The sequence below is a fragment of the Poeciliopsis prolifica genome, unplaced genomic scaffold (assembly GCF_027474105.1).
Source record: "Poeciliopsis prolifica strain line A6 unplaced genomic scaffold, Auburn_PproV2 SCAFFOLD065, whole genome shotgun sequence".
Taxonomy (NCBI): domain Eukaryota; kingdom Metazoa; phylum Chordata; class Actinopteri; order Cyprinodontiformes; family Poeciliidae; genus Poeciliopsis; species Poeciliopsis prolifica.
Genome location: NW_026562440.1, coordinates 1,102,501 through 1,128,340, shown reverse-complemented (window position 1 = coordinate 1,128,340; position 25,840 = coordinate 1,102,501). Strand labels below are relative to the sequence as shown.

General features: G+C 36.0%; 2 protein-coding genes across 5 annotated transcripts in view; both read right to left on the bottom strand.

Moving 5' to 3' along the window:
- Positions 1-681: 681 nt before the first annotated feature.
- Positions 682-22,358, bottom strand: flvcr2b (FLVCR heme transporter 2b). Of its 4 annotated transcripts, XR_008604705.1 has the most exons (11): positions 19,125-21,333; positions 17,366-17,507; positions 13,477-13,617; positions 11,600-11,667; positions 10,976-11,079; positions 9,881-9,991; positions 9,034-9,139; positions 8,774-8,885; positions 6,818-6,873; positions 4,701-4,853; positions 682-3,924 (listed from the first exon to the last, which is right to left on the bottom strand). XR_008604705.1 is itself a non-coding variant. In XM_055019993.1 (10 exons), the coding sequence occupies exons 1-10, from the start codon at positions 19,770-19,772 to the stop codon at positions 3,859-3,861; spliced, it is 1,554 nt and encodes a 517-aa protein (XP_054875968.1). In that variant the 5' UTR covers positions 19,773-21,333; the 3' UTR covers positions 682-3,858. The 4 variants fall into 4 exon arrangements, 3 of the variants coding, with proteins under 3 accessions (XP_054875968.1, XP_054875969.1, XP_054875967.1); XM_055019993.1 differs by lacking the exon at positions 4,701-4,853; XM_055019994.1 differs by lacking the exon at positions 19,125-21,333 and adding an exon at positions 21,364-22,358 and having other exon boundaries at positions 3,834-4,853.
- Positions 22,359-22,521: 163 nt separating this feature from the next.
- Positions 22,522-25,840, bottom strand: part of batf (basic leucine zipper transcription factor, ATF-like) — a 5,676-nt gene continuing 2,357 nt past the window's right edge. The window contains exon 4 of the mRNA XM_055019995.1: positions 22,522-23,661. Within this exon, the coding sequence (XP_054875970.1) occupies positions 23,455-23,661 (207 nt within the window). The 3' untranslated portion in view covers positions 22,522-23,454. The remainder of the gene's footprint in view (positions 23,662-25,840) is intronic.

Below are 25,840 nucleotides of genomic sequence, written 5' to 3'. Positions count from 1 at the left end.
GTGCAGAACTAAGACTGTCAGAGAACCTGTGGATATTCTCACAATGTGGTAGATTTTTCAAAACTTTCGAAAGGTAGAGAAAATATTGCCATTTCATGGCAATATTTGAAGGTGCTGGAAGCTACTGAATCAGAAGGACCAAGTTATTCCAACATGTTCTTCTTATTTTGCTGATGTCACATTAAATGTGGAAAACAAATGTTTCAGAAACCTTGATTTCTAGCAAAGATGTGTTTATGTTAGAGATCCACTTTAGGTAATTAGGTTATATTCAGTAGCTTAATCTGAATTGACTATTTTCATATGCAATCACTCTGACCTAAAATCTAAGTGAACATTCACTCAAAAACATTTTGTTGCTAAAGTTCATTCTCCAAAACAATAGAAGTTGCATAGTTTAATAACTTTTAGTATTAAACTATGCATACTTTGGTCACTGTCTGACAGAGATATGTGGCTGTAGACTTGGAGCTGGCATAAGTAACAGTTTTATCTTTAAACATACCTCTCTTTCAGATTGGTGCCATTTGTGATAAAAAGAATAATAAAAAGATCAGTAGTGTAAATGTTAATTTTAGACTTTTACTGGCTTGTGGTGCATCTGGGCTTGAAATTGACATTGACTATGACATGTAAGTTTCATTGTGAAATACACATACTGTGACAAGTGATCGTAAGAAGAACCTTTACAAAATAATTTTATTTTATGTTTAAAAAAGTAAAAAGGAGTATTTGTACATATCAAATTACAAAAATGTCCCTGCCTTAATCATGGATATCCTTCTACTGACATGAACTGTGTCTGTAGTGCCTACTCATCAAAATTATGAGGCTCTAGGTTAGTCAGTCAAAATTAAAGACTCCTCCTGGATTTATGTAGTGAAAAAAGGGCGGGGGATGGGCAATAATTAAAAGTTAAAATTGGCTAGATGTTTTTTTTCTTGTTTTATAGAGCTGCTTTTCCTCTTAATTTTAATATCACAATTGCCTGTCTAATTCAAACAGAGACAAGTGATGAAAACCGAAGAACAATGGTTAGCCATTGTCTTCAAAATCAGGCTATTCCACTCTTGAATGTGAAAAGAGAAATGGATGAAGGGCGCCCTCTAGAGGTTGTGTTACAGCATTTGTTTGTTTGGTTCAGTTAATCAATCCCAGTGTCAGCTGAGAATAAAATTACAAAAAGTAAAATAAAATAAAATACAGTTTTCAAGAAAATACATGATACACTTTTGCTACCTAAATAGCATGTTTCTGTAGCAACATAGAGAGTGAATGTGCTTATCCACGTAGTGATAATCCGTAAAACTGAAAAGAAAGTAACCAGTCAACACAAGAGGACATGTGGGAAACATTCAGACCGTTGAATCAGTAAAAAGTCAGTATTTTTTTTAGAGTGAAATTAGAACTCAGCACAAACACTTCAGATCTTGCACACTTTTGAAACTGTCTGCTCTAACTGACCTAGAAAGTATCCTTAATGAACCTTTTAGATTAGCAGAACGTTTTGTTCCACTCTAATGACATCTGTGATTGGAGTGGAATCACAGAGTATAAAGTATAACTCTAATCAGAACGAGAGTCATTTAATGTCTGTAAGCGAGTGTGATTGTTTGTCTGACACTTATTGTATTTTACTATGTCAGAGAATCAAAAACCTATAAAAAATGAATGACTCAGAATTAGTCCAAACTTTAATTTGGAATGCCTGAATGTGAATGTTTGCATGCAAGGTCTGGGTCTGTGTTGCTGAATAAATATTGTTCCCAAATTTCTTCTCTCATTTTCTGACTAGTTATTTTTATGAACTTAAATCCCTAAGAAATAAACTTCAGTAAGTTTGCAAGAAGCTACAACCCCTCTTTTGTTATAAATAAGTCATTTTTTTACTAAAACACAATAATAATGTTTATATCACTTTTATAACAGTGTAAATATTTATTTTATTGCACTTCCAAATTTAGAAAAATCCAACTTTTAATTTGAAAAGAATAATCCACCGGAGAAAAATAATTCAGTCTAAGAATGTAGGTGAAATATGATTGTAATTTTTTTCTTTGCTATTCTAAGGTAGTTAGTGTTTAACTGGAAACCCATATTTTCCTTTTTCAAAATGTGTTTTAAGCAATGCTCTTTAAAAATGTGCTGACATGAAAAAAATTAGTCTTCAAGAAAATAACTACCAACCTAAAGAGAAATAACAGGAGAAATAAAAAAAAGTTAAATATCTAGAACTATGACACAAAACTGAACAAGATCCATACCAAGTGAAGAGGATGGTAGAGCAAATTAAAATAAAATGGAAGTAGGCTACTGGAACTAAGAGGACAATACTCAGGATTACCAAATGTCCCTAATGTCAAATGTCAATAACAATTGATGTGAGGGGCTTCTACACCTCTTCTCCAGGGGCAATAATAATGTATATGTCTGCAAGGGGGTGATGACTTGTCTTCACAGAAGGTAAAAGAGCTTCATGGGTGACTGTGGCTCAGCAGCAAATTAATTGTTTGATTTCTGCTATTTGTCAATGTGCCACTGAGCAAGGCAAATTGCCTACCAATCTACATCTTGTACAAATGTGAGCATGATTGGTTGAATCTGGCTCTGGTGTAAAGTGCTTTGAATAGTCAGTGTGACTGGAAATCTCCTGTAAGGATTCAGCCCTTTAAAAACTGAAATGAATACTGTGTTTGCTGATACAATTACATGAATTTTTTCTCCAGTAAAGGGGGAATATTATCTGTTTTGTAGGCACGCAGTGAAATTTTATGGCACAATCAACTAACTAACTTGCCTTCAGTTGTTATAAAAATGTTACATATAAACAAATATTTCTTTCTGAAGTTGCACCTTCAGGACGTAATCACAACATCACTCTTCTATTAACCCTTTAACAGCAGTTTTAACAGCAGTTTTAACAGCAGTTTTAACAGCAGTTTTAACAGCGTTGCACTGAGAAGTAGCTCATATAACAAGCACAGCAGATCCACCTATTGCACTAATTGCTGCTGACTAGTCTGAAGGAGCTGAGGGGAGCAGCTGCTGGGGAGGGCTGTTCTGTGAGGCAGAAGCTTAGAAGCTTTGAAATTGCAGCACCAGGGTGAAGTTACATCCCAAAGGTGATGCTAGGTTCCCGCAGGTGTTGTGCACATCTGAATGGTTGCCATGAGAGACTGAAAAATTTTTCAAACAAGAATGAAAGAATCAGGGTAATACTTCAGGTCTGTGTTTGATGAGGGAATGACATTTTAACATGGTGTGAAGCTCAAGAAAGTCAATTTTACATAATACTGCCCCTTTAAACCAGTCTCTAATGATGGATTCTAATAGCAGCACAAGTTGTGACTGTTTTCATAAAGTGTGTAGATATTTCTCTTTGTCTTCATTAGTTGGGTTTTAACAAATAAACTCTACTTGTAATCACACTGGCCTTCACCTCCTAAAGTTTGCACAAAATAATAATAATAATAATAATAATAATAATAATAATAATAATAATAATAATAATAATAATAATAATAATAATAATAATAAAAAACAAGAAAACAAACCAAAAAAAAACACTATTACGATTTCGGTTTTCCCAGCAACTCTGGTCATAATCATACACCTAAATCTCAAAACTACTGTGAAATGAAATCAAATCTAAAGTGGAACAACAAAATATCAAACTTTGTTGCTCTATTGTAGTCAGGTAATATTAATAAACATAAAAAATAAAAATACTGACAGATCAAACTGTCAAGGCAGCATTGTTTGACAGATTTGTCTCAGTCTATTCAGAAGGTAAAAAGATCTGATGGTTTCATGATTATCAGTACTTCATATTGAAATTGTCAGATTAAATTAATTCCTCTACAACCGGACTTCTTTGATGATGGTGGGTAAGTCCAAGTTTCCCATGGTGGAATCACGAGGTTCCTGTAAATTAAAAATATGTGTTAATTGAATATAAATGTCTATATGTATACCAAAATTAGCCATTTGACTGGTATGTTTAGCCAAACATAGTAAGCATATGAAAAAACATGCCTAATAATAATACTTCACACTGAGTACATTTGGTTCTCACCACCAACAAATGAGAACCTTTCAATATTAATTCATTAATAATAAAGAAAAAAAATAACATTAATTTGCTTAGATCTGGAGAAAAGGATTAATTCTCTGTTAGGACTAAAGGATTAGGGGAAGCCAAAAGAGAGGATGCGCAAAAATATTTGTTAATTTTGCTTCTTTTGTTTCAGCTGCTATAATGGAGAATGAGGAAGGCTGCCATGTTTTCATATTTGTATTTTTTTTTTAACTATCAAGTCCTAACAGTTCACAATCAGGCACTACTTTGTGTTGTTATATAAAATAAAATCCCAAAAATATACACAGTTTGTGGTATTTTCCATAATAAAATGTCAAGCAGGTCGAGGGTTCTGTCGGTTTAACAAGGTACTTCATATACAGCAAGTGCATAGATCTGAGGATATGACAGGATTTCTACAGCTACCTCACACTTCAAATGGAGTCGACAAAATTAAAATAATTTCAAGCCATTACAGTGAAAGAATTAAAAAGCACAGTTGATTAAGCATTGATCTTTACAAACAGAGACAGAGTGGTGAGATTTAAAGGTGTGCAGTGAAATAGTGTACAGCAGGTGGCAAGATAATCAACAATAGTGTGTGATTGTTCTGTGCTCCTACCTTTCTAATGCTCTAAGTTGAGCTAAAATTTGAGAATTTTTTTTGTGTAAACAGAAATTTTTTGTTTGATCAGGCTTGAGAGGAAGGAGTTTGTGGCTGGGATGAGATTTGGGTTGTCGCTCCGTAGTCTTGTTCCAGCATCCGCCTCTCCGCCTAAAACAACAGCTGCCGATCACTTCTCATTCAGCAATTACAGATGCATGGGGCTCCAGTCTGGGATGAAGTTCAGGAGAAACTGACGTAGATTTAATTAATTGCGCCATTATTCATAAAAGCCACCGAATTTTCTCTGATCAAGCTACTGAATTAAAGAAAAAAGATTCAAAGTCAGCGCCTCGTTGTCCTGAGGAAAGTGCAAAGGTGCAAGTTTGCAAAAGCCAACAGTATAGCTCAAGGTGACTCAGGCACATCTAGAATCGAAGTGAGGAATGTGCACACATGAAACCCAAGATTTTACTGTCAGCACTCAGCTCCGACTTCACCACAGAGCTCGGAGGCCCATCCAGAATTAGAAAAACACGATGACTAAACAGTTCGAAAACTGTGAATCACAAGAGCAGTATCTCTGGATTGATTGCAGCTGTAGACAAACATGCACTGCCCAGCCAAACAAAGACATTTAACAAAGCACACAGTTAAGAGACTCATTTTAGAAGAGTGATTATTAAATTTTCACCTTCATTTGATTCCGTTCAATGCAGTGAGCATTCATTCATGAAGCCCACTTTCACACCAGATGAAGATAAAGAAAATGCATTTAGGCCTTCAAGACCTTTTAAGTGTTGCTGGACAGGAGGGGGATTGAAAAACTAATTTGAGTCTCAGGGGATCACGACGCCAGTCTGCTATATGTACTCACCAAACAACGTAGGTTGTTCCAAAAGCTTTCCTGGCTGTACAACCACAATGGCATCATCAAGGGTTTCACATCACCACCAGAATGTCTTCTCAGAGTTTAAGCAATTTGCCTTTGACTCTGGGAAGTTCCTGCACCCCCACCATGAGTTACAGCCATGCAGTGAAGGATCAAACACAAGGTCTTTGCCTGCTGTGTTGACTATTGTATTCCATGCTATTTTGACTGCTTCTGTCCTGTTCAATGTACATGTGGGTTTTGAAGGCGACTATAAATAAACAATTATAAAAAGCTATGATTCCTTTATTTTTGTTTGTGTTATTCTTTTCAGAAACTTACTAACAGCACAAAGAGGATGAAAAAGGCATTCTGCACACAATTCCTCTCTCTGACAATGTGTCATAAACCCTGTGAGTCGTTTTTTCCCTACTCCTCCTCATCCTTCTTCTTCCTCATATATGATGCGAGCAGCTCGCTTTGACAGAGGGAACAGTACATTTTGTGTTTCAGTTGCTAAATACGCAATTTTGAAATCCTGTATATGCACTGAATTTAGTCATTGAATGTGCAAAACCTGATAGACACATAAGTGACACTGTTGAAACGACAAAGTCGTTGTGGATTTGAGGATTTCTGGGGGTGAAATTGTAACTTTGTGTATCAGGAAACTTTTTTTTAGGTTTTCAAACTGACGTTTAAAAAAAAGACAATGTATGATGGGAACCAATGTACTAACATTTCATTTCTAGCTGAAAGCAGCACCATGGGTTCTGTCATCAAACATAAAGATGGTCGAACAAAAATCTGATACTGTCTCTATTTTCTCTTTTTTTTTTTGGCTGGGCAGTATATGTTGGCTAACACTTGTGCATCTTCTTGTCATTTTATTTCTGATCATGAATTTACGTCTGAGTACACCTGTATGCAAAATACATATGGCACAAATAGACAACATTGGAACAGAGTTGGTTATTTCTAGAGAAGCATGTGGTAAACGTGACTGTGCCTTACAAGCAAACACACAAAAAGAAAGTCACAATAGTAACAATTGTCATTCAAAAATAGCTTTGACTCTGCGTTTACTAATATTACTGTGAATAAAGACATATTTAGTATGTATAAAGTACGATAAATAATCTTGTATTATGTTTTATTGTGATCTAGTTTATTACTTTGTCATTTTCACTTTATTTTCCCTTTATCAATTTTTTTTGACAATCTCTACACAAGCACCATCCCCTTACCGTCCTTCACCACTTACCTCTTCTTTGGCCTGTCGATTTGCAATTTGTCTCCGCAAATCAGACTTGATCAAACCTACAACACAGAAAGATGCAGCTCAAGATCATGAGATGCCATAAAATTATGTTGTAAAAAAATTAATAAAGATAAAATGTTATGCTGTATACAAGCATAAATGATGGCAGCGAGAGAAATCATAGCCAGAAAACCCATTAAAGTCTTAACTGGTGCCACATAAGCTGAATATTTTCAAAGACTTCGCAGGAAGAGAGAATTGGCAAAAACCTAGACATTAAATCCTCTACGGATATCAAAGATTTTACAGCTTTGTTTATTTCACAAGAAGAGAATAACTGACAAATTCTATGTGAAAGCAAATTAAATCAAATGTAAGTTTTTTGTTTTCTGATAAGCAGTTTCTTTTCCTTTAAAACCATTATGATCAAAACAGGATATTGACAGTCTGAACTCTGTGTAAACAAATGAGTCAATCTCCTGACCTATGAGAGCATAAAGTCTCATCACGGATTCTTGTTTTTCTAGCGAACACGAGGTTTATTGCCTCAATGCATCAAAAGTATTGTCAAAAGTAACACATTGCTCATAAAGCTCTCAATAGACCTTGAAAGAAACACTTTAGTAGTTCTGTATTGACTGAGGAAGGTCAGTAACCTTTAATTACTGAAATCACTCTGCTACTGTGTTACACACCGCATGAATAACCTGTTGTGCACCTTACATAATCTGCATGCAATTCAGATTGCTTTCCCATCTGATTCTTTTAAAGCTACATTGTTGATTGGGTGGTTCCTTTATTTTCATACTTGTCAACAGATTTGTATCTACTTTTTTTTAAATCCCTTTCAAATTGCCTCATTGTTTACCGCTGTAGAAGTACTTTTTAAAACATATCTGAGTTGATATTATAAGACATATGCATACTGGCTGAAAGAAAAAAAAAGATCTTCTCATATTGCTTCATGTGTCCATCAAAATGTCTAAAAATATCTGAGAGTTAATTATGCCCTCATATTACAGACCTCTGGTCCTGAGCTTTAAAAAGATAACCCTCGAGAAAATAGTTAATAATATGAAAGTGAAACGTGTGGAGTTTGTGGCGTGTCGCCCCCTTGTGGTGACTAAAGAATAACGCAACGTCACAGAAACTACATAAACAGGGATAAGAAACATTTTATTTTAGCACAAGTGTGGACGATAACAAAATGTTGCACACCTAAAATATTCAGCAAATGATTTTTTCAAAAGTACTCGTTGGTCTGCTGTTGTGTGTATGAAAGCATTAGATAGACTTTAACATCACGCTGTCCTTCACTCTTACGTTGAGGATTGGAAGGTTTTCTCTAAGAAAAAACAAAAAAAACTAAAAGCACTACTTTTCACTACTAATCATGGACTAATGTGTTCATTTTTCATAAAGACTTCTAATGTTTACATTGCTTTTTATGTTGCAATATGACAAAATGTGGAAAAAGTCAAGCGGTATAAATGCTTTTGAGAATTACAGTAATTTTTTTAATAGTAACCTTAAGATTATGTGTTAGATTACGTTTTTTATTTAGTTTGACTTTGCAGATATGTAGAAAAACAAGATTTTGTTTTTGTAAAATAATTGTATGGTGCCTTTAAAAGATCTTGTCCTCTTGTGCACTCTTTTATTCTCTATTCCTTGCCAATGAAACTCATGTCTTTTTACATAATGTTTTACAGTAATACAGAACTGACATTATGGGGTAAAAAATATATTTGTTTCCTGAAATATGACCTTTTACAGCTTCAAGATACTTAGAAGCAAAGAGCAACATTCTTGGAATTTACCACCTTCCACAGAGGCTTTAGTAAAACAATGACAGAGTTGGAGAAATGAAAACATTGGCGTTGCACACCTCAGTATGAATGACTTCAAAATAATACCGTAAAATTGCTTCACACGTTTATACATTCACAAAAGCCATACCTGTCATTATTGAGCCAATCAGCAGAAATACACAGAGGAAGATGTTTCCTGCCAACGTCCCGAACTTGTCAATGATTTTCCCTTGGCAGATTGTGAATATGATGCCAAACACCTATGTGTGCACAAGGTGTTCAGTTAGATGTAAAAACAAAACAACAATATAGTTCTTTTGGGCTAACCTTCATCCTAACATGTATTCTTCGCTTTAGATTTTCTTACTACTGTGTCATAAAAGGCTCGCATATGAGTCACAGCTTCACCTGTGCCGAACAGTTCAGCAATCCCGAAGACGTTCCCTCACACTCCGGGTACGTCAGCTCAGCTGCAAACTCGAAACCGAGAGGCAGGTAGCCTGTCATAAAGAACCTGGAGCCAGACACATGCAAAAAATACATAATTACATCATGCTCGAAAAACAGCTGCAATCGGATTTATTGAACTGATAATATTTGTTTCATTCAGTCTCAGTATTACGTCTACTGAACTGTTAGAGTTTTTCATGACAATTCACATGTGGAAGAAAACTTTGTACCTCCTAAATGTGCTCTAATCTTTCTATTGCTTTATGGCAGTAGGGATTTTAGGCCTATCAGCAAAGTTTTGGCGTCGGATACATTTACTAAGCAACTGTAGGAAGTTTATTTTCTTCCACAGAAGTGACAGCAAACAAAAGTCTTTCAGATAGCACACTTTTCAATGTCAGCAAACATGTTTTGATAAAGAGAAATAGGATGACAGCAAACATGATGGATGTGTTTTTTTAATTATATCTAAGCATGTAGGTACAAAATTTGTAACAATTTGTTTTAATTCACATTAACTAATTTTTTTTAGGTAGAATCAATTCATCTGTAAAATTGTGTGTGCATAAAGTACAAAGGGGTGGTGTTACAAGGACAACTTTTTTTTTAGCAACTAATAGTGGTACGGTAAGTTTGTTCAATATATTGTGTCAAAATTCCTTAATTTAAATTTATATTTTTACATTAAAATATGAACAAAAAAATCCAATAGTTAATATTGATCAGAAAGATTTTGTTACATTTTGTTCCATAATCTGAAACTTTCTTCACAACCCATACACCAGAAGATCATAAATAATAATACCCAAGAGATCCAGCAGTAATGAACACCACCCAGAGGAGTCCCTGGTCGAGTGTTGCAGTGTATACGATCATACCCACCAGAGTCATGACGTACACAGCGAGAGTAGTTTGTCTGTAAAAATAAACATGTTCAACATGAAAACGTTTTCGCTTCACATCTTCTCAAAAATCTAACATTTTATAGAACAAAAATGTTAAAGTACTTTGTCGGAATTTCTTTCTGATTTTTTCCAGAAAAATCTTTTTTTATTATGGTCAAAACACGCTTCACGGTAAGAGGATTTCTCCTCCACTGTGGCACTCAAATACCCACACAGAATGTGTTGCACCACAATAACTGGAAAGTGCAACGCTTTGAGATGATTTATCGTTTTATGCTGCACTGTTGAAGTCAACCCACACAGTAGGACTGACGGGGAGCAGCCGGCTGTCTCACCGACTGCTAACATCAACGTCAGCTTTTCTCTGGTCCGACAGGTTTTAGATGTAGGTTTCAGAGCCTTTCAGTGAGACTTCGCTAATGCTTTCTGAATACCAAAGGTGAGGTGTGTTCACTGTTCCAGCCACATTATAAACTGGTGTTGTTTTTGTCAGAGGATAAAGCTAATAAATGTCTTAGAGCAGAATCACTGGAGAAACAACAAACCAGTTCCAAATTTTCCACTGTTCCAAAAAAGCCAGATGTTACTGTGCATTAGTGGAGTATTTTTAATTCAGGGGAAATAATTTTTCTATATTTCCCCAATTGAGGGAAAAGTCTTTTAAGGAGAACAGCTGAGAATAATGACCATCATTTTCCCACAGCCTGAGAGCTCAGGAGAAAGATCACAGGGGTCGCAGTTGTAACAGCAGGCTGCACCTGATTAAACAGCCATGCAGACTAAACAGCCAACAGATAAAACACTACAGAAGAAGACGGGGAAAAAGAGATGTGTATTTAAAGATTTAAATATGGGCCTCTGACTTTAGATTAAAATTTGATAACTTCTTAGAAAGTTGGCTATATGTGACCTCCAATTATATCTCTCTTTACTCTTTAATCTCATAAACCAAACATCTTCCTTTCTCAGGACCTGCTGCGCTCATGTTGACTTACTTATATGTTTTTGTTCTGTCAAGCCAGACTCCACAGATCAGGGAGCCAGCCATTCCTGCAACCACAATTGTGAGCCCAATCCTCCCAGCATTCACTTCTTCACCCTGTCACAAAACACGGCAAGAGGAAGTGAGCTCAAGTTCCTAACAAAGCAATTAAAATACATTGTGTTATTAATAAAAAATAGTTAAGGTTAACAGTGCCTTGCAATGTATTCAAAACTTCCAAGACATTTTATTGGGATCTTATGCAACAACAACAAAAAACATGTAATGGTGTAAATCATAGTTTTGATTATCAGCTGCTGCTAATATATCAGTTAGTTACATTATATTTAATGCTAAGGTTATACAAGGTTTCTACAGTAGTAAACCCATTTTATGAAAAAAAGTAGCCTTTTTATCTTTTAGATGGAAATGTAAAAAAAAGAAGTTTGTTTATTTATTACATATGAAACAACTGTCGAAAGGTAAAACCAAAAACTGTGGGAGTTTAAAAAAAAAAAACCCAGATTAGTCAGCATTGACAACTGGTCAAGGTAAAATTCCCTGGGCTGAATGATCATTGCATTTCTTCAAATAATAAATTAATTTAGAGATAAGTGCAGATAATTTTTGAACTCACAGGATAATGTTCGATGATCATGCGGTTGAGCAGAGTTCCAATAGAGTAATAGCAACCCACGTTCAGACCTGTCAGGAGAGACCATTACATCAAGTTATTTAACTCAGTTATCAAAAGTTGCACTTTGGGACAATCAGACATTGCACTTGATAACTATCTACTGCCAAAAGTACCACAATCCAAACAATAACATTTATTTTAGTAAATGTATTAATTTAATAAAATGCCATTAACAAATTGGTTGAAGAACAGTGTGAGGAGGGAGACTTCTGTGAATCCCAGTGGAAAATCAGTTCCCAGTGGCTGTATTGTGCATCAGCTCAGGAAAACAAACCTTAAACCTGCAGCTAAAGAGGGAAGAGATGAGCAGATTCATGGGGAAAGATCACTGTGTGATTTGGGTGGGGTAGTCGCTTTATAAAATCTCTTGTTGGAGGTAACATCTCTGATCACTTCAGGCATTTTGCTATCAGATGTTCCCAAGAATATATCTTTGTATTCAATAAATGTGATCAATTTTACTTTGCTGATCCTGTGCTGGTTTAATCCCTCACATATGGATTAAGATCAATTGATTTTCCACAAATAATCATATCTCTAATTTACTAATGACTCTATTATTTCATATTTCCTGTGCTTCAGTCCATTATAAGATAATTGGCTAACCTAGCTCTGCTGCAGACCACTAACTTTGTGGTTACCAGTAAACATTTCTTTACAATTCAATGTATGCATTTACATTTTTTTTTCTGTATTTATGGAATTATTTAATGTTTTGATTTTGGCCATTTCTGGCCCTTTATCTAAAACTCTTCACTGTATTTCTTGATGAACAATTATACAACAACAAAATTACAACAATTTTACATCACACTAAATTTTATATTGCAATAAAGATAATGAGAGGATTGGTTCTTAAATCCAGTTGGACTGAAATGAAAAACAACATGAGTTCAGTGAAATGACAGAGACAGGAAAAGACTGAGTCCAGCGACCTGTGACCCAAAGGTTCACATGAAGGAAGTGCTAGGAAACTCTTGTCCAGCACTTGTCATTAAATTCAAATCAAGGAAAGCGAAACAAAAACAATTTTTTTTCTTTTTACTATTTATATATTTTAGACAGAAGTGAAAGTACCCAGAGGATAATCACATTTTAAGAAAAGTCTAAGACAATCCATGGTTTGTGAACAGTCAAATATTTTTTCATGAAGAAGACTGTCTTCATTTTGTTGTAAAATATTTATTTGAAAAGTGATTTTTGTCATTATTCGCTCAGTTTGTAACTGATTTCTTCTTGGAGCTCCAAGAATTAAAACATGAACTTGTGGTGTGATCTTTCAGTCACATTGAGGCCAACTAGTAGTTAAACATTAGCAGATGTGCAAACCTTCCACCACTCCAACATGTGTTCCCTATAATCTCAGTGGGTTTTCCAATAACGGTGATAGCTGCGTGTATGGATACATCCATGACCGAGTGATAAGATGTACTTCGTCAGTCAATAAATAGAGTGTCTTCAGGCCTTCCTGGAAGTTTTTTTTTTTTTTTTGTCACTGTAATCAATGCTAATCAAGGAAGAGAATAAACACAGTTTGATATTTTGTGGAAACAATTAGCAGTATAATGCTACCGAATATATATATATATATATATAATATATATATATATATATATATATATATATATATATATATATATTAGATATATATATATATATATATTATATATATATATATATATATATATATTATATATATATATATATATTTGTATTTGTGAACCCAAATTTTAAAATTAATAACCAATTTCAAATATTTTTAATGCACATTATAACAGAAGTATTTACAAGCACAAGAATAAAACATTTTCACTGACCATAACTGATGATGAGGAGCACAAAGGGTTTGTTTCGAAGCAGCCTGAGGATGGACGCTACATAGGAGTTGTCCTCCGCTGGCATTGTGTGAGCTGAGGCCTGCGCCAATGTCGGGGGAAGCTTTGGGCGCTCCTGGAAAACTGACAAAAAATAAGAAGAAAACAAGATAGGATACAGTTTAATCAAATATTACCATAGTAATCAAAATAGTACCATAGGAATAGTCCCTGTCTGGAATTAGATTAGATTAAATGCTTGTTATTTCAGTCAGTTGGTGTTTTTATTACATTTTATTAATTAATGTAAAGCACAGATGATGGCATCATACTCTGGAAGTTTCTAATATTAATTCACAACATTTTAGTTAAATGGCAACACACATGGATGAATTTTAAGGCATCACCTCAAGACACTGCTTTCTTGTGAAACAATCTAAAAACATCTAAAGAAATGAGTCACAACATCAAGTATAAACTGGGGAAACGGTCTACGACACAATGGTCATTTGTAGGAATGCATATCATATCATATCATATCTTGTAACATATCAGTATTGATCCCATAAGTGGAATTTTGAATTTATTAATGTCTATCTATGTCCAGTTTGTCATATTGTTGTATTTCAGCTGTGTGGTATTTGTTTGGACATGTGACTGTGATGATTGTGAAGTATTAAAACTAAATCTGAGGAGCAATATCACATTTTTTATAGCGTTGAACGTTTAGGTAAACAAATGTAATATGATACAACATATCAATATTGTATCGGCCATAACATAAATATGAATTTTATCTGATCATATTTTCACATTGGTCCATTCCTAGTCATTCCTAGTCATCCATGTCTCCCATAGTTTTTCATAAATGACACTCAGCACTTTTGCATTGAGCACAATCCTCTTACTGACTGTCAGTATTAGGTGTGAAAAAACACAGATAGGTGTGTCTGTTTCTTTGACAGCTTTTCCTCCATGTAATCAGTTTGTAATAATTGCTACTATGCCAATTAAGAAACATAGTTAAAAATGGAGTTGAAATGTGCCAATCTTGTTTTTTATTTGTTTGTTTGTTTTACCAGTTCTTTATGTTTGCTTGTAAATTTAAAAATCAAAATTTAAAACAGGAACTTTTTGTAAACCAAGTTGTTAATTTTTACATGCATGGGTGGTCAATGTCTTTTAGCAAACTAGTGCAGCAGCCAAACTTGTTCTCTCACCTCTCTGCACACAGTTTATGCAAATTTCTCATTCGCGGGACTTTGTCCGCCCTGCTGACTCACAGGACTGTTGCAGGGCTACAGATGGCCTTCCCAGCAGGACGGCCCTCACACATGGCATTTTGCATGGAAGCCTGGATGTGTTTTGTGTGTATGTGTCATATGATGAAGCTAAGTGGAATGAAATTATCTTACAAAAACACATGAAGAGATCCATATGTTGCTTTAAAAAATTGCCATGCTTGAAATAAATGAAGGAAAATCTACAGAACATGTTTGTGGTGCTAACAGTGAAAAAGTCAAAGTATATTTTAGTCGAAGCTTTGTTTTCATTTTACAATGAAAACAAAAAAACTCAACTACTCTAAAGTACATCCCGTGTAATGTAAAATAAGCGCCTTCGATAAGGGCTGAACAATATGGGTGAAAACCGTATTGCGATTTCGCGATTCATGTCAGTTAATAGCGATAATTATGGCTTGTTTTAAATATTTGAAAACCTGTCAAACTGGTCAAATGACCTTTCCTCTTTTATCCAGAGTTTTCTCTTGAGCTATTACATTCATTTTCTCCTTTTACTTCCAGCTGTAGTTTATTTTAAGCAGTCATGAAACTGTTGCTGCTAGATAACCAAAGAGCGAGTTAGTTAGTCAATGAACTAACCTTGCTTCGCTCGCCGTGGGAATCGAGAGGCTAAACCCTTTCCTCTGCCTACGGTTCTAGATTAGAGTTCACTGAAAATTATTGAATATTCTCTATTGATATTGATAAGTAAATATTAAAAAATGTTCACATCTTTTTATGATTATTTTGCAATGTATACATTATTTAATGTTACCTACCCTGATCTGTTGTTCTTTTTTTTATTTAGCTTAGCAAAAAAAGCAACATATCAAGCTAAATAACTTTAAAAAATTGTAATAAAAATCAAATTTGAAGGTGTTGTAAATATTTTTTTTATTAGAAATTCCGTTTTTCTTACGTTTAACCCACCGAATTAATAGTAAAACTATATAAAAGGAACATTAAGCAAAAGTGCAACGTGTCAGTTTTAAAAGAGACAATTCCCATATTGTGAAATGCCTCGGCTAATTTAGCACACGCATACCTTTTCCCCCCAGCCTTAAAGCTAAACTAAGCAATGTTTCTCAAGCTTAGTGCACTGGTATGCAACATTTCTGTCACTCAAAAGTTAAGCCATGGAAATGTGACCTGATTTCAAATTGCACAGTGACTTTAGTTATGTTGACCCAAGAAAAGAAAGACAAATTAGGCAAGAAATAGTCAACATTCCGACAAAGACGGTTACAAAAAAAAAAGTTTTACCAGATTTTCATTTGAAAGCCTTTTAAACTATAGGCATGATGCAGTAGAATAAGTTTGGAGAGAAAAAATATGTTCATATAGTTATTGCCTATAACTATACAATTTTAACATTCAAAGTTGTCAGATTGAAAAATGCACACGACACAGCATTCAGCTGGTCACATGCTGAAGAAATTAGCTGAAGTTTGCAGTTAACCACAACAGGAGACTATCACACAACACAAACTCACACTGACACAGTGGTTATTCTGTAAAAAATGTTGTGCATGGTACTAGATGGAAATGCTTTCACAAACATCCTTTTGTTTAAAGGAATGCTAGAGTGATTACCAGCGTCCCCACTCTTTTCCCGCTGACAGAAGACAGTCACCTTCCTGAGAACTGTTTTTCTTTGCTTTACAAACTGTTTTCCTGTTTCTTTGCATTGTGGTTAATTTACAATCCATAGAAGAGCATTTAGATGCAGGTGTGTGAAATAGATAAATAGTTTATAAAAAGGCCTTGCAGCTGAACGAAAATGTTGAATCAGGAAGAAAAAAAATAGACGGTTCACAGAAATTCAAAGATCACTATACATTACCATTAGTCCAAACATCACGTATCCTGTGCATCCTCACATGTCGCGCCACTTCCCTTTATCACAATGTACTGAATTTTCCTGTGGCTTTTGGTTTCTTTGTTTCTAATACATCAGTAAAAAGCCCTGCTGTGACAAAATAATACTGTTGACTTCTGTTCAGGAAAGCCTTTCAGCCAGGACATTTCTCCTGAGTGGACTAATGCTCTTTCATATGAATCTCCCAGTGCGTACACATATGTCATCGGTTTTTCCTTTTTTTAATTGAATTGTGCTCTCAGTCAGAGCATGGAACTTAAAACCATCCCTGAAAAGATCTGCTGAATAAGGACTCCCCATTAGCCCGGTCAAAAACAGACCCACACAATACGCCTCTAAAAGAATAAAAATACTTAAGGGAGAATGATGCAAAGTCTTTTCTACAATAAACTCGAGTCTGTCTCTGATTATTTACTTGTTCATTCATTCGTTGAAAGCTGCTGTTTCACAGTAAAATCCCATTTATTCAAGTTAATATTTGCCTAAATTCAGAATCTAAGAAAAAAACACTTTAATTATCTTGTCGTCTGGCTGAGAAATACAACTCTGTGGAAGTAATTAGGCTCAAGACATCATATCTACTCATTCTAAATTAAATTAGAAAGAGGAAAAAACAAATCTGAAAAAAATCAACTCTTAATTGTTTTATGACCAGATAAGAAAGTGGTGACTTGCACATAAAAGACTTTACTTTACTAGACTTTACTTTTATTGGTCAAATTTATCTTACCAAAGATAACGAGGATAAAAAGAAAAGTAGCCACTCCTGCTGTTATGTAGAACATGGTTTTGATGTGCTTTGCCAGCTCGTCCATGTCTTCCACGTTAGGCACCAGGATTGGAGGTAAGAGGAACCCGATGGCACAGCCCAGCTGTGTGTTAAAGAACACAGAAACACAAAATTAAAAATGAAAACAAGTGCCACCTTATTGTGATCGAAGCAGGACCAAAAGATACTAGGATCACATGAAATGTATGTGCGATTGAATTGAAATTACATGATAGTACAATTCCTGGAACTGGAGCTATTTAATTAAACTAAATTGAATTGAAAATGGACATTTTAATTTAACATTTGATAGTTCAAACAAAATAAAAGTCCTTGTGGTAAACAGATAATGCAGTATCAAATACTGTTATCAATATGTAAACTCAAAGGGGTATTTCGGCCAACAAATATATTAACTTACATATTTACAAATATAATTGATACAGGCATCAAAAATATGAGGGCAACCTGTGACAGGAAATGGGTTTTGCTTGCATTTTTGGATATATGTCTAGATAGTTAGTTAACATCAACTGTAACAATAGAGGGGATTTCAGAAATGTAACTTCAATCAAAACTCAACCAAACCCTGCAAAAACTTTCAGTAAAGTGTCATTTAAAAAAATGTAATTTTTGGTAAAATTCTAAATGTGTTTTCACTTGAAATGGTCCAGTTTGAGCAGAGGTGTTTCACGTGAGGAGCACACAAGTAGAGCGTCATTACTTGGCATTTTGAAGTACATTTTGCACTTTCTAAACTTCAGACAGACATTTAGTTTGGTGTGCTCCAGAATGTTGAAGTGAAAGTGAAGACGATGCCATAATCTTTTGTGAGCACAAAAGATTATGGCTCACAAAAGAGACAGCACAAGTTAATAGGAGATTTGCAAGGAAAAAACCTTTGAACTCTAAGAAAAACACAAACACCAGAGAACACAAAGACAAAAACCAGGACCTCTGGAACAATGTGCTTTGAGCAGAATAGTTTTTGCTATCACCAGAACAGAGGACATGTTTGGCTTAAGAAAAATAAACTTATGCCAACTCTAAATCATGGAAGTAGAAGTGTTATGGTTGCTTTGAAGCAGAATCTGGACAGGTCTGATATGTATCAGAGGCAGCCACGCTACAATAAAACATGAGGTGTAGAAAAAAAAGGACTCAAGCTGAAGAACTGAACTCTTCTGTTCAGAACCGATCCAAAGTCCAGATCTTAATCTCACTTGAGATGCAGTGGTGTAACTTGCCAAATTACTCAAAGATCTCAAAGTTGAAGGTGAGAATACAAGTTTAAGAGCTTTTTTCAGCTAAAGATGGTAAAAATACACCAGGGTGTCCTAAACTTTTCCATTTTTAGTTATTATAGTTTGTTTAATGAGAAAAAGTTATTTTTTGGTGCCCACCATAAATTAACTAAAGTTAGTTTCCTGAAAACAATAGGTATGAACATGTTTGAATAAATCTAATGTTTATGCAAGTGTCCTAATTTTTTTAGACAACTGAAAATTTAAAATTTTTTCACCTAAAACTTGTTTAAAAGTGTGAGCGTAAGAAAATTATTTGCAAGACTTCAATATGGCCAATCCACACATATTAGTTTCCTCTTCTTGAAATTATCATCAAAATCAAACATTTTATTCTCACTAAAGTGCACAAACTAAACCAAACTGAAACTTCTGAAAATAAGTAGAAAGATTAGTTTTGACTTCTTCAGACACACCTGGTTTCCAAGAACCCCGATGGAGCAAGCCGTTGAAACCTCGTTCTCTCCAAACCATACTGAGGCAAGGTAAGAAGGAATGCCAAGAACAAACACTGTGGCAACTGAGCACACAAACTGTCCAAAGAAGGTCACCAGGAACATATCCGGACTGGCACTGCTAACTTTTATCCAGGTACCGATGCAGTTAAAGGCTGACCCGGCGAGGACAACATCGCGAATTCCCCTGCTGTCCAGGAGCCAGAGGACGGGCAGAACAAGGGGCACATATGTGAGCAGGTAAATCATAGATAACCAGTCAATGGCCAGGACATCGACGTTGTAGAAGCGCATGAAAATGTTACTAATGATTCCATACTGGAGCCACATGAGGGCATTGTTAGCTGAGACTGCACTGAAGAGAAAAAGCATGACCCAGCGACGATGGTAAAGCTTCGTTTTGGCTATTTGGAAAAGCTGAGCTTGATCACCTGAAGTCCCAACTTCCACTCTGGAGCCAGGGGAGAGTGTTCTGCCTTGGGGCCCCAGGCTCCACTGCAGAGAAGCAAGGCCCGGAGAGGGACCCTTTGTAGCCTTGGACTGCAGCCATTCTTCAACGGTGAGTTCAGAATTTCCACGGTTTCCTTTCAAGGTATTGTTTTGAGGCATCTCAGCCGTTCTGAAGCGGGCCCCTGCCTGGATCAGCCTAGTGAGCTGTCGTAGGATTGCAGATTGTGCTTCCCGACCGCTTGCTTTCCAGTCTGGACACTGCAGAAAGACGAGTGCGCAGCTGGAATGAATAGTGGTGTGTCTCTTGGTTCTTTATCGTTACGCTCCATGTGATCGCACTACAATGTCCGCATTGCCATCCACCATGTCAGGTGATGCTTTTGAACAAGAAAGTCTAATTCTTCAGAAACCATTTCCAACTCAGACTTCCATTAATAAAAGTGAAAATAACTCTGACACATAAAAGTCAAAACAACTCTTGTGGAAACTAATGCTTGTAGACGACAGAAACTTGCTTAAAATGTTAATATTTACAAATCTTTGCTATTTCTCAATACAGTCTGTAAGCAACAGCCTATGTGATGTTTCAAGGAAAAACTTACATCATACTTTCTAAGATCCTGAAAATGAAGTCATTCACCCTGGTACTGGTCATTGTGTTTGTGCATGTGTCTTTTTAAAACATTTTTCACGCTAAAATGACGGCTAAAATGTTTTGTTCCTATTTATTGAATCTCTATTTGAATTTGAGCTCTCAGTCGAAACATCACCAGCACTACATGATGGACTCTTAATGTCAAAATTCTGACTCAAGAGATATTTCCACAGACAACTGTTACTATTATTTCTAGTGTTGAGCGTGTTTAAAAATATATATCTGCAGCAGATCTTCTCAGACCTTGTGGAAAAGACTAGAACAATTGAAATAGTACAAAATAAATTTATAGAATGTAGGTACAATTTGTGCAAAAAGTGAAAGAGTAATGTAAAAAATACTTTTGAAAATTGTGTAGATGCACATTTTCCAGTTTGCCAGCTGTATTGCATCATACCCGTGGGATGAGTCTCACCCCAGTTTTTGGACAAAGCTTGTAATATTCTGATGTGTTTTGATGAGCAAAAAAAAATAAACCAATCAATGAGGATATACTTAAGTTGTGCAATGGGATTTTTTTTTTTTATTTATGCACACATAAATAAAAAATCAATGGGTATGACTTTGAGAAAAGAGAAATACTAATTGATGATAATTTTAAAGGTTTAAAAAATGTTAACCTATATGGAAGACCACAACAGCCAAAATCAAGAATAAATAAATAACTACAAAAAAGGCTCAGAGATTATTATCCTACAAACATGGACCAAAATAGTAAAACACAAAAAAGTCACTATGACATTAGATCTTGTTTCTTTGTTAGTTCTTTCTTTTTTTTTCATTTATTTATTTTCTTTCCTGATCATGTCTTTCTTTCTTCCTTCCTTTTTTTCTTTCTTTCTTTCTTTTTTTCTTTCTTTCTTTCTTTCTTTCTTTTTCTTTCTTTCTTTCTTTCTTTCTTTCTTTTAATTTCTTCATATATCATAGTGATTGTTTTATTGAGTTACTTATATGCTTTATTTTTGATTATGGCAGTCCCGGTGCTCCATAAAAGTGAAGCAAGGACCTGACAGAATATCTTTGAAGCAATCGACCAAATCAGAAAAAGGGTGAATCATGAATTTGACCAAGTTATTCAGCATGGACTTGCATCACCTGATTCCCGAAGACTCCGATGGAGCAGGCGGTGGACACCTCCTCCGAACCGAACCACACCGAGGCGATTTTCGACGGCATCCCCAGGATGAAGACCTGCGCCAGGGAGCAGCAGAACTGCCCCAGGAAGGTGACGGCGAACAGGTCGGGCCGGACGCTGGCCACCTTGATCCACGTCCCGACGCAGTTGAGCGCGGTGCCCACCAGCGCGATCACCCGGAGCCCCTTTCTGTCCAGCAGCCAGGTCACCGGGAAGATCAGCGGGATGTACGTCAGCATGTAGATCATGGACATCCAGTCTATGGTGAACGCTTCCACGCTGTAGAACTTCATGAAGATGTTTCCGATGATTCCGTACTGGATCCATTGGTACGAGTTGCACAGCGAATAGGAGCTGAACAGAACCACGATGATCCAGCGGCGTTTGTACAGGCGGGTCGGCTGCGGCTCCCCGTGGCCGTCCTCTGGGCTCTGGTCGCCGGGGAGCTTGGACGCGTCTCCCGCCTCGAGCCTCGCATGGTTCGCCAAGTCCTCCGGATATAGTTCAGTGTGTTCCAGCGCGTGTTTCTCGCTCATGTTCAACAGTTCTCAGTGGAATCAGTCACAGGGCGCATGGAGGATCGTGCAGTGCTTCCCAGTAGTGTCTCGTCAATGTAAGAACAACGACTAAAGCTGCATAAAACGATCAAAATGCGTTGCAAATGAATATTTTCAGCAAAAAAATAAATAAAAAATAAACCCACAACGAGTTCAAGTCAAAACGTTTCTATTTGTTACAAATGTATAACATATGAATACAGTGTCGTTCAAAGTTTACAGCGCGTTTCCTCTTACAAAGCAAGTTTAGTTGTCACACTGTTCCCCCTCAAACTATAAATAAAACACAAAAGATCAGCGGAATATTTCATGAATAGATATAGATTTAGAGGTCGATGTAACACGTGTTTGGACGCGTTCTCTGACTCTCCACCCGGACTCAAACTCGCCGCTTTGAGACCTCAAAAGAAGTCGGGTAAAGACGACCAGCAGGGCGGAGTTTAACAAAAAGGAACTCCATCCAGGCCGTTTGAACAGTTCAGTTCAAACTCCATAACACGTCATGAGATACGCGTTTGGCATCACCGTGAGCGAGCGCGATATCCTGTCTGCTTTATTACAAAAGAGTCAGTAATAAAAGTGAAACCAATTAAAGCCAGTTTATTTTTACATTTACTTCCTGCTTTAATACACTGCAGATGGATTTTAGGCCACCAGGAGTGGAGCACAAGCAAAGGGTGACAGTGGAGCTCAGGGGCCATAATGAACCCTTATTCACACACACAGAGCAATCCACAAATTACTTTTTTTTATGCTTTATAAATATAAGCTACTGTAATTCAATTTCACACACTGTTAAACAGTGCCACCTAGAGGCGTCTTAGCAGAGAAATAAAAGGTCTGTCACGTGTCCTTGTTATCAGCACCTGTACAGACTTTACACACCCAGCTGTCCTAGCAAACAAAAGAATAACATGAACCCAGAAGGTTTACAGATGATGTTTCAGAAAAAGAAAAAGCATAACATTTAATAAATACATCCACTGGGTCTTCTCACTAAGCATTCCTTCATTGCCAGCCTTCTTTTTTACATTTACATTCTTTTTGTCCACAATCAACACTGTCAAGGCTCCTGAGCATTTATACACACACACGCACACACACACGCACACCCCACAAAAAACATATTACAAACACGAAGAACACAAGACATGAGATGACAAAAGGTGCTCTCTGAAATACTAAAAATAAGCATTTATAAATGTGAGCACAATATTTTTTTCCTCTCTCTTTGTAAACATGATCTAGTTGATAATCTACTTACCAAGCCATTTAAATTCACAAACAGATTCACAATCAGAAATCAAAGAGACACGAAGAAGCAAAATAAATAGGTCTTGAATTCTACCGGTTACAGTTTGGGCTCGTTGTTTGATGGACAAGTTAGCCTGTCTTGCCTTAACTATGTTTTAACAATAAAAAAGACACACGTCTCCTGTCAGTCTGTGTCTGTTGAGGTCAGTCATCTGTTTTAGCCGCAGGCCCTCGGGCAGGTCAGCGCTGGTAGTGTGGTACGGCGATGTGCTGGCGGTGGTAGCTGCTCTGATGGGGAGGGTAGAGGAGGTCTGGGGTCTGCGGGGCCAGCCCGGTGCACAGGGGCTCGTGGCTGCTCAGCACAGACGACAGGTAATTGGCCTCCTCTGTGAGCTGCTTCACCTCCTTCCTAAGGGCGGCATTCTCCTTCTCCAGGTTTTCGCTTTCCTGGAAACACACAGGGACAGGATGTTAGAACTGAGCTCAAAATAACAGAAAGTGGTTCTATGCTGCTATGCCAAGCTAGATAAATGAACAACCAAACCAGTCTTTTTTAGGTTACATTACACGATGTTGTGCTTAAATGTCTTTTCAAACGTCTTGGCCAAACCAAGAATGAAATGTCCTATGACTCTATTAATGAGGGCACAACAAGCATTGGCTTGTTACCACATCAAAGTTTTAAAAAGTTATGGTTTCAAAACCTCACTGCTCCAATATTCCATTTCAAAGTCTTTTTAAGATGCTATAAAACGTGTCGCAGTGAATGGAGTTGTGTCTGCTGGATGGAGCATGGCTCGGAGTGACCCTTACACTGCTGCTGGCACTTTTGAATGGATTTGGCTATGGTTACATTTGCTGTCTTGATTACACTTTCTTTTCAACTTCACTCGGACTTTTTACATCAGAACTGACAAAAAACACAAGCGTTACTAAATATATATGTTTTATCAATGTGTTTTCTTCCTCTGATTGCCACAGTTTTAACAGTTTTCTAAAAATGTAAAGAGTGAGGATTTTTTTTAACCCTCTCCAGGCAGGTGTTGCAGATTTGCAACAACTTAGACAGACTTTTCAAGTAATTTGAGCCTGAGAGGGTTAAGAGGAACATGCATAAAAAAGAAGAAACCGTAATACCTTTAAAATACTATTGAAATCTAGAACAGTGTCTTTGAAGCAATTTATTGTATCCCAACATATTGCTTATTTTTAGCTAAAATACAACTGTGAGGAAGTTCTTTGTATGACCTTTAGAAAAAAATAACACCTGATAATGAAGTACTTCTTAAAACTTGGGTCACAATTTCATTTCTCCTTTCTTGAACATCTTTCATTTCAGAGTAGGGTTTTTCAGGAATGGTAAAGTACTCTTTTGATAAAGCTTGAAAATTTCTAACTTCCCTCACAAAATTCCTGGACCATCATAACCACAAAATGTAAAGTTATACGAACAACACAACTCTTCCCAGAAAACTAATTATCACTGCTTGATACATTTTGGTTGCAGAATCTGTACATCCAACCCAAATTTCCAAAATATATACACAAAAGAGTAATCTTGAACAGCTAGTTAAGTTATTATTTAAATAATTTAAGATATTTTCTTCCTGTTACTCACTGAATCTCCCTCGACACTCGGAGGAGTCCCCTGCAGAATGCCTTCATCACACTTTTGTTTTTCTGAATAAACCAAAGGCCTTTAACTGTTACATACCAAAGTAATCTTGCTCAGCATGAGTTTAACTTATTATTCTGTTAACAGGATAATGTTTTAGCATTCTGCTAAAAACCACCAGTATGCATGAAATATTTCAGCCGAGAACAACTCATCAGTTCCTTGTATGGGACTATCATGCAAATAATAGCTGACATGTTCAACTAGCTTTAGACATCAAATATACTTTTGCTTAAATATGAACGAGAATCTTCATTTTTTGACTATAAAACACATTGTAACACAATTATTGTGAATGAAATGAAGCATATATCATATATCAGGATGTAGACAGGTAAACATCTGAGCTATATAACAAAATGACAATATAATGCAAGTCACCTAATAAAATGAAACCCATATATAACAATTTGCAGGCTCTAGATGTTGTTTAAATATGTTGTTGTTGTTGTCAAAGTTTTGTACTTTTCAAGCATTAATATTTTCCTAAAATGATCTGCATCATTTATAAGCAAACTGTGATATAAGATAAAACAAACTTAAGTTTTTTTATTAGGTCAAGTTTCAAGAGTTTCTATTTTTATTTCATTTTATTTTATTCTATTAATTTATACTGTGACCACAGTTTTTGTAATAGAAAAATGTAATATTTTGTTACATTTTGTAGCAAAACATTTACAAAATGTACATATTTTGTTAGTTATGAGAGTATTATTCATTTTGTTCAAACAATGACAAAACAGGGTTTTTTTTGCCAAACAAGTCCATAAAAACTGCTTCTACACTGAAATTAAGGAAAGAAATTAGGTAACTTTGGAGTCTTCTTTACAATTCTGTAAAATAGAGTATCAACTGTGTTGCAGAAGTCTGGAAAAACAAGAGAAACCACCTGCAAAGCCTTGCAGCAGCACCACAGTATGAGAAGTTGCCATTCAAAGAGTTTGAGAGCTT

What these genes read in the sequence shown, in the direction of transcription:
- flvcr2b (XM_055019992.1), bottom strand. Translation starts at nt 19,772, where the DNA reads ATGCCTCAAAACAATACCTTGAAAGGAAACCGTGGAAATTCTGAACTC. An exon ending in GCTCCTCATCATCAGTTATG is followed by an intron (nt 11,668 to 13,476) that starts GTCAGTGAAAAT and finishes CTCTCCTGACAG; the next exon opens with GTCTGAACGTGGGTTGCTAT. An exon ending in GACAGAACAAAAACATATAA is followed by an intron (nt 9,992 to 10,975) that starts GTAAGTCAACAT and finishes TTATTTTTACAG; the next exon opens with ACAAACTACTCTCGCTGTGT.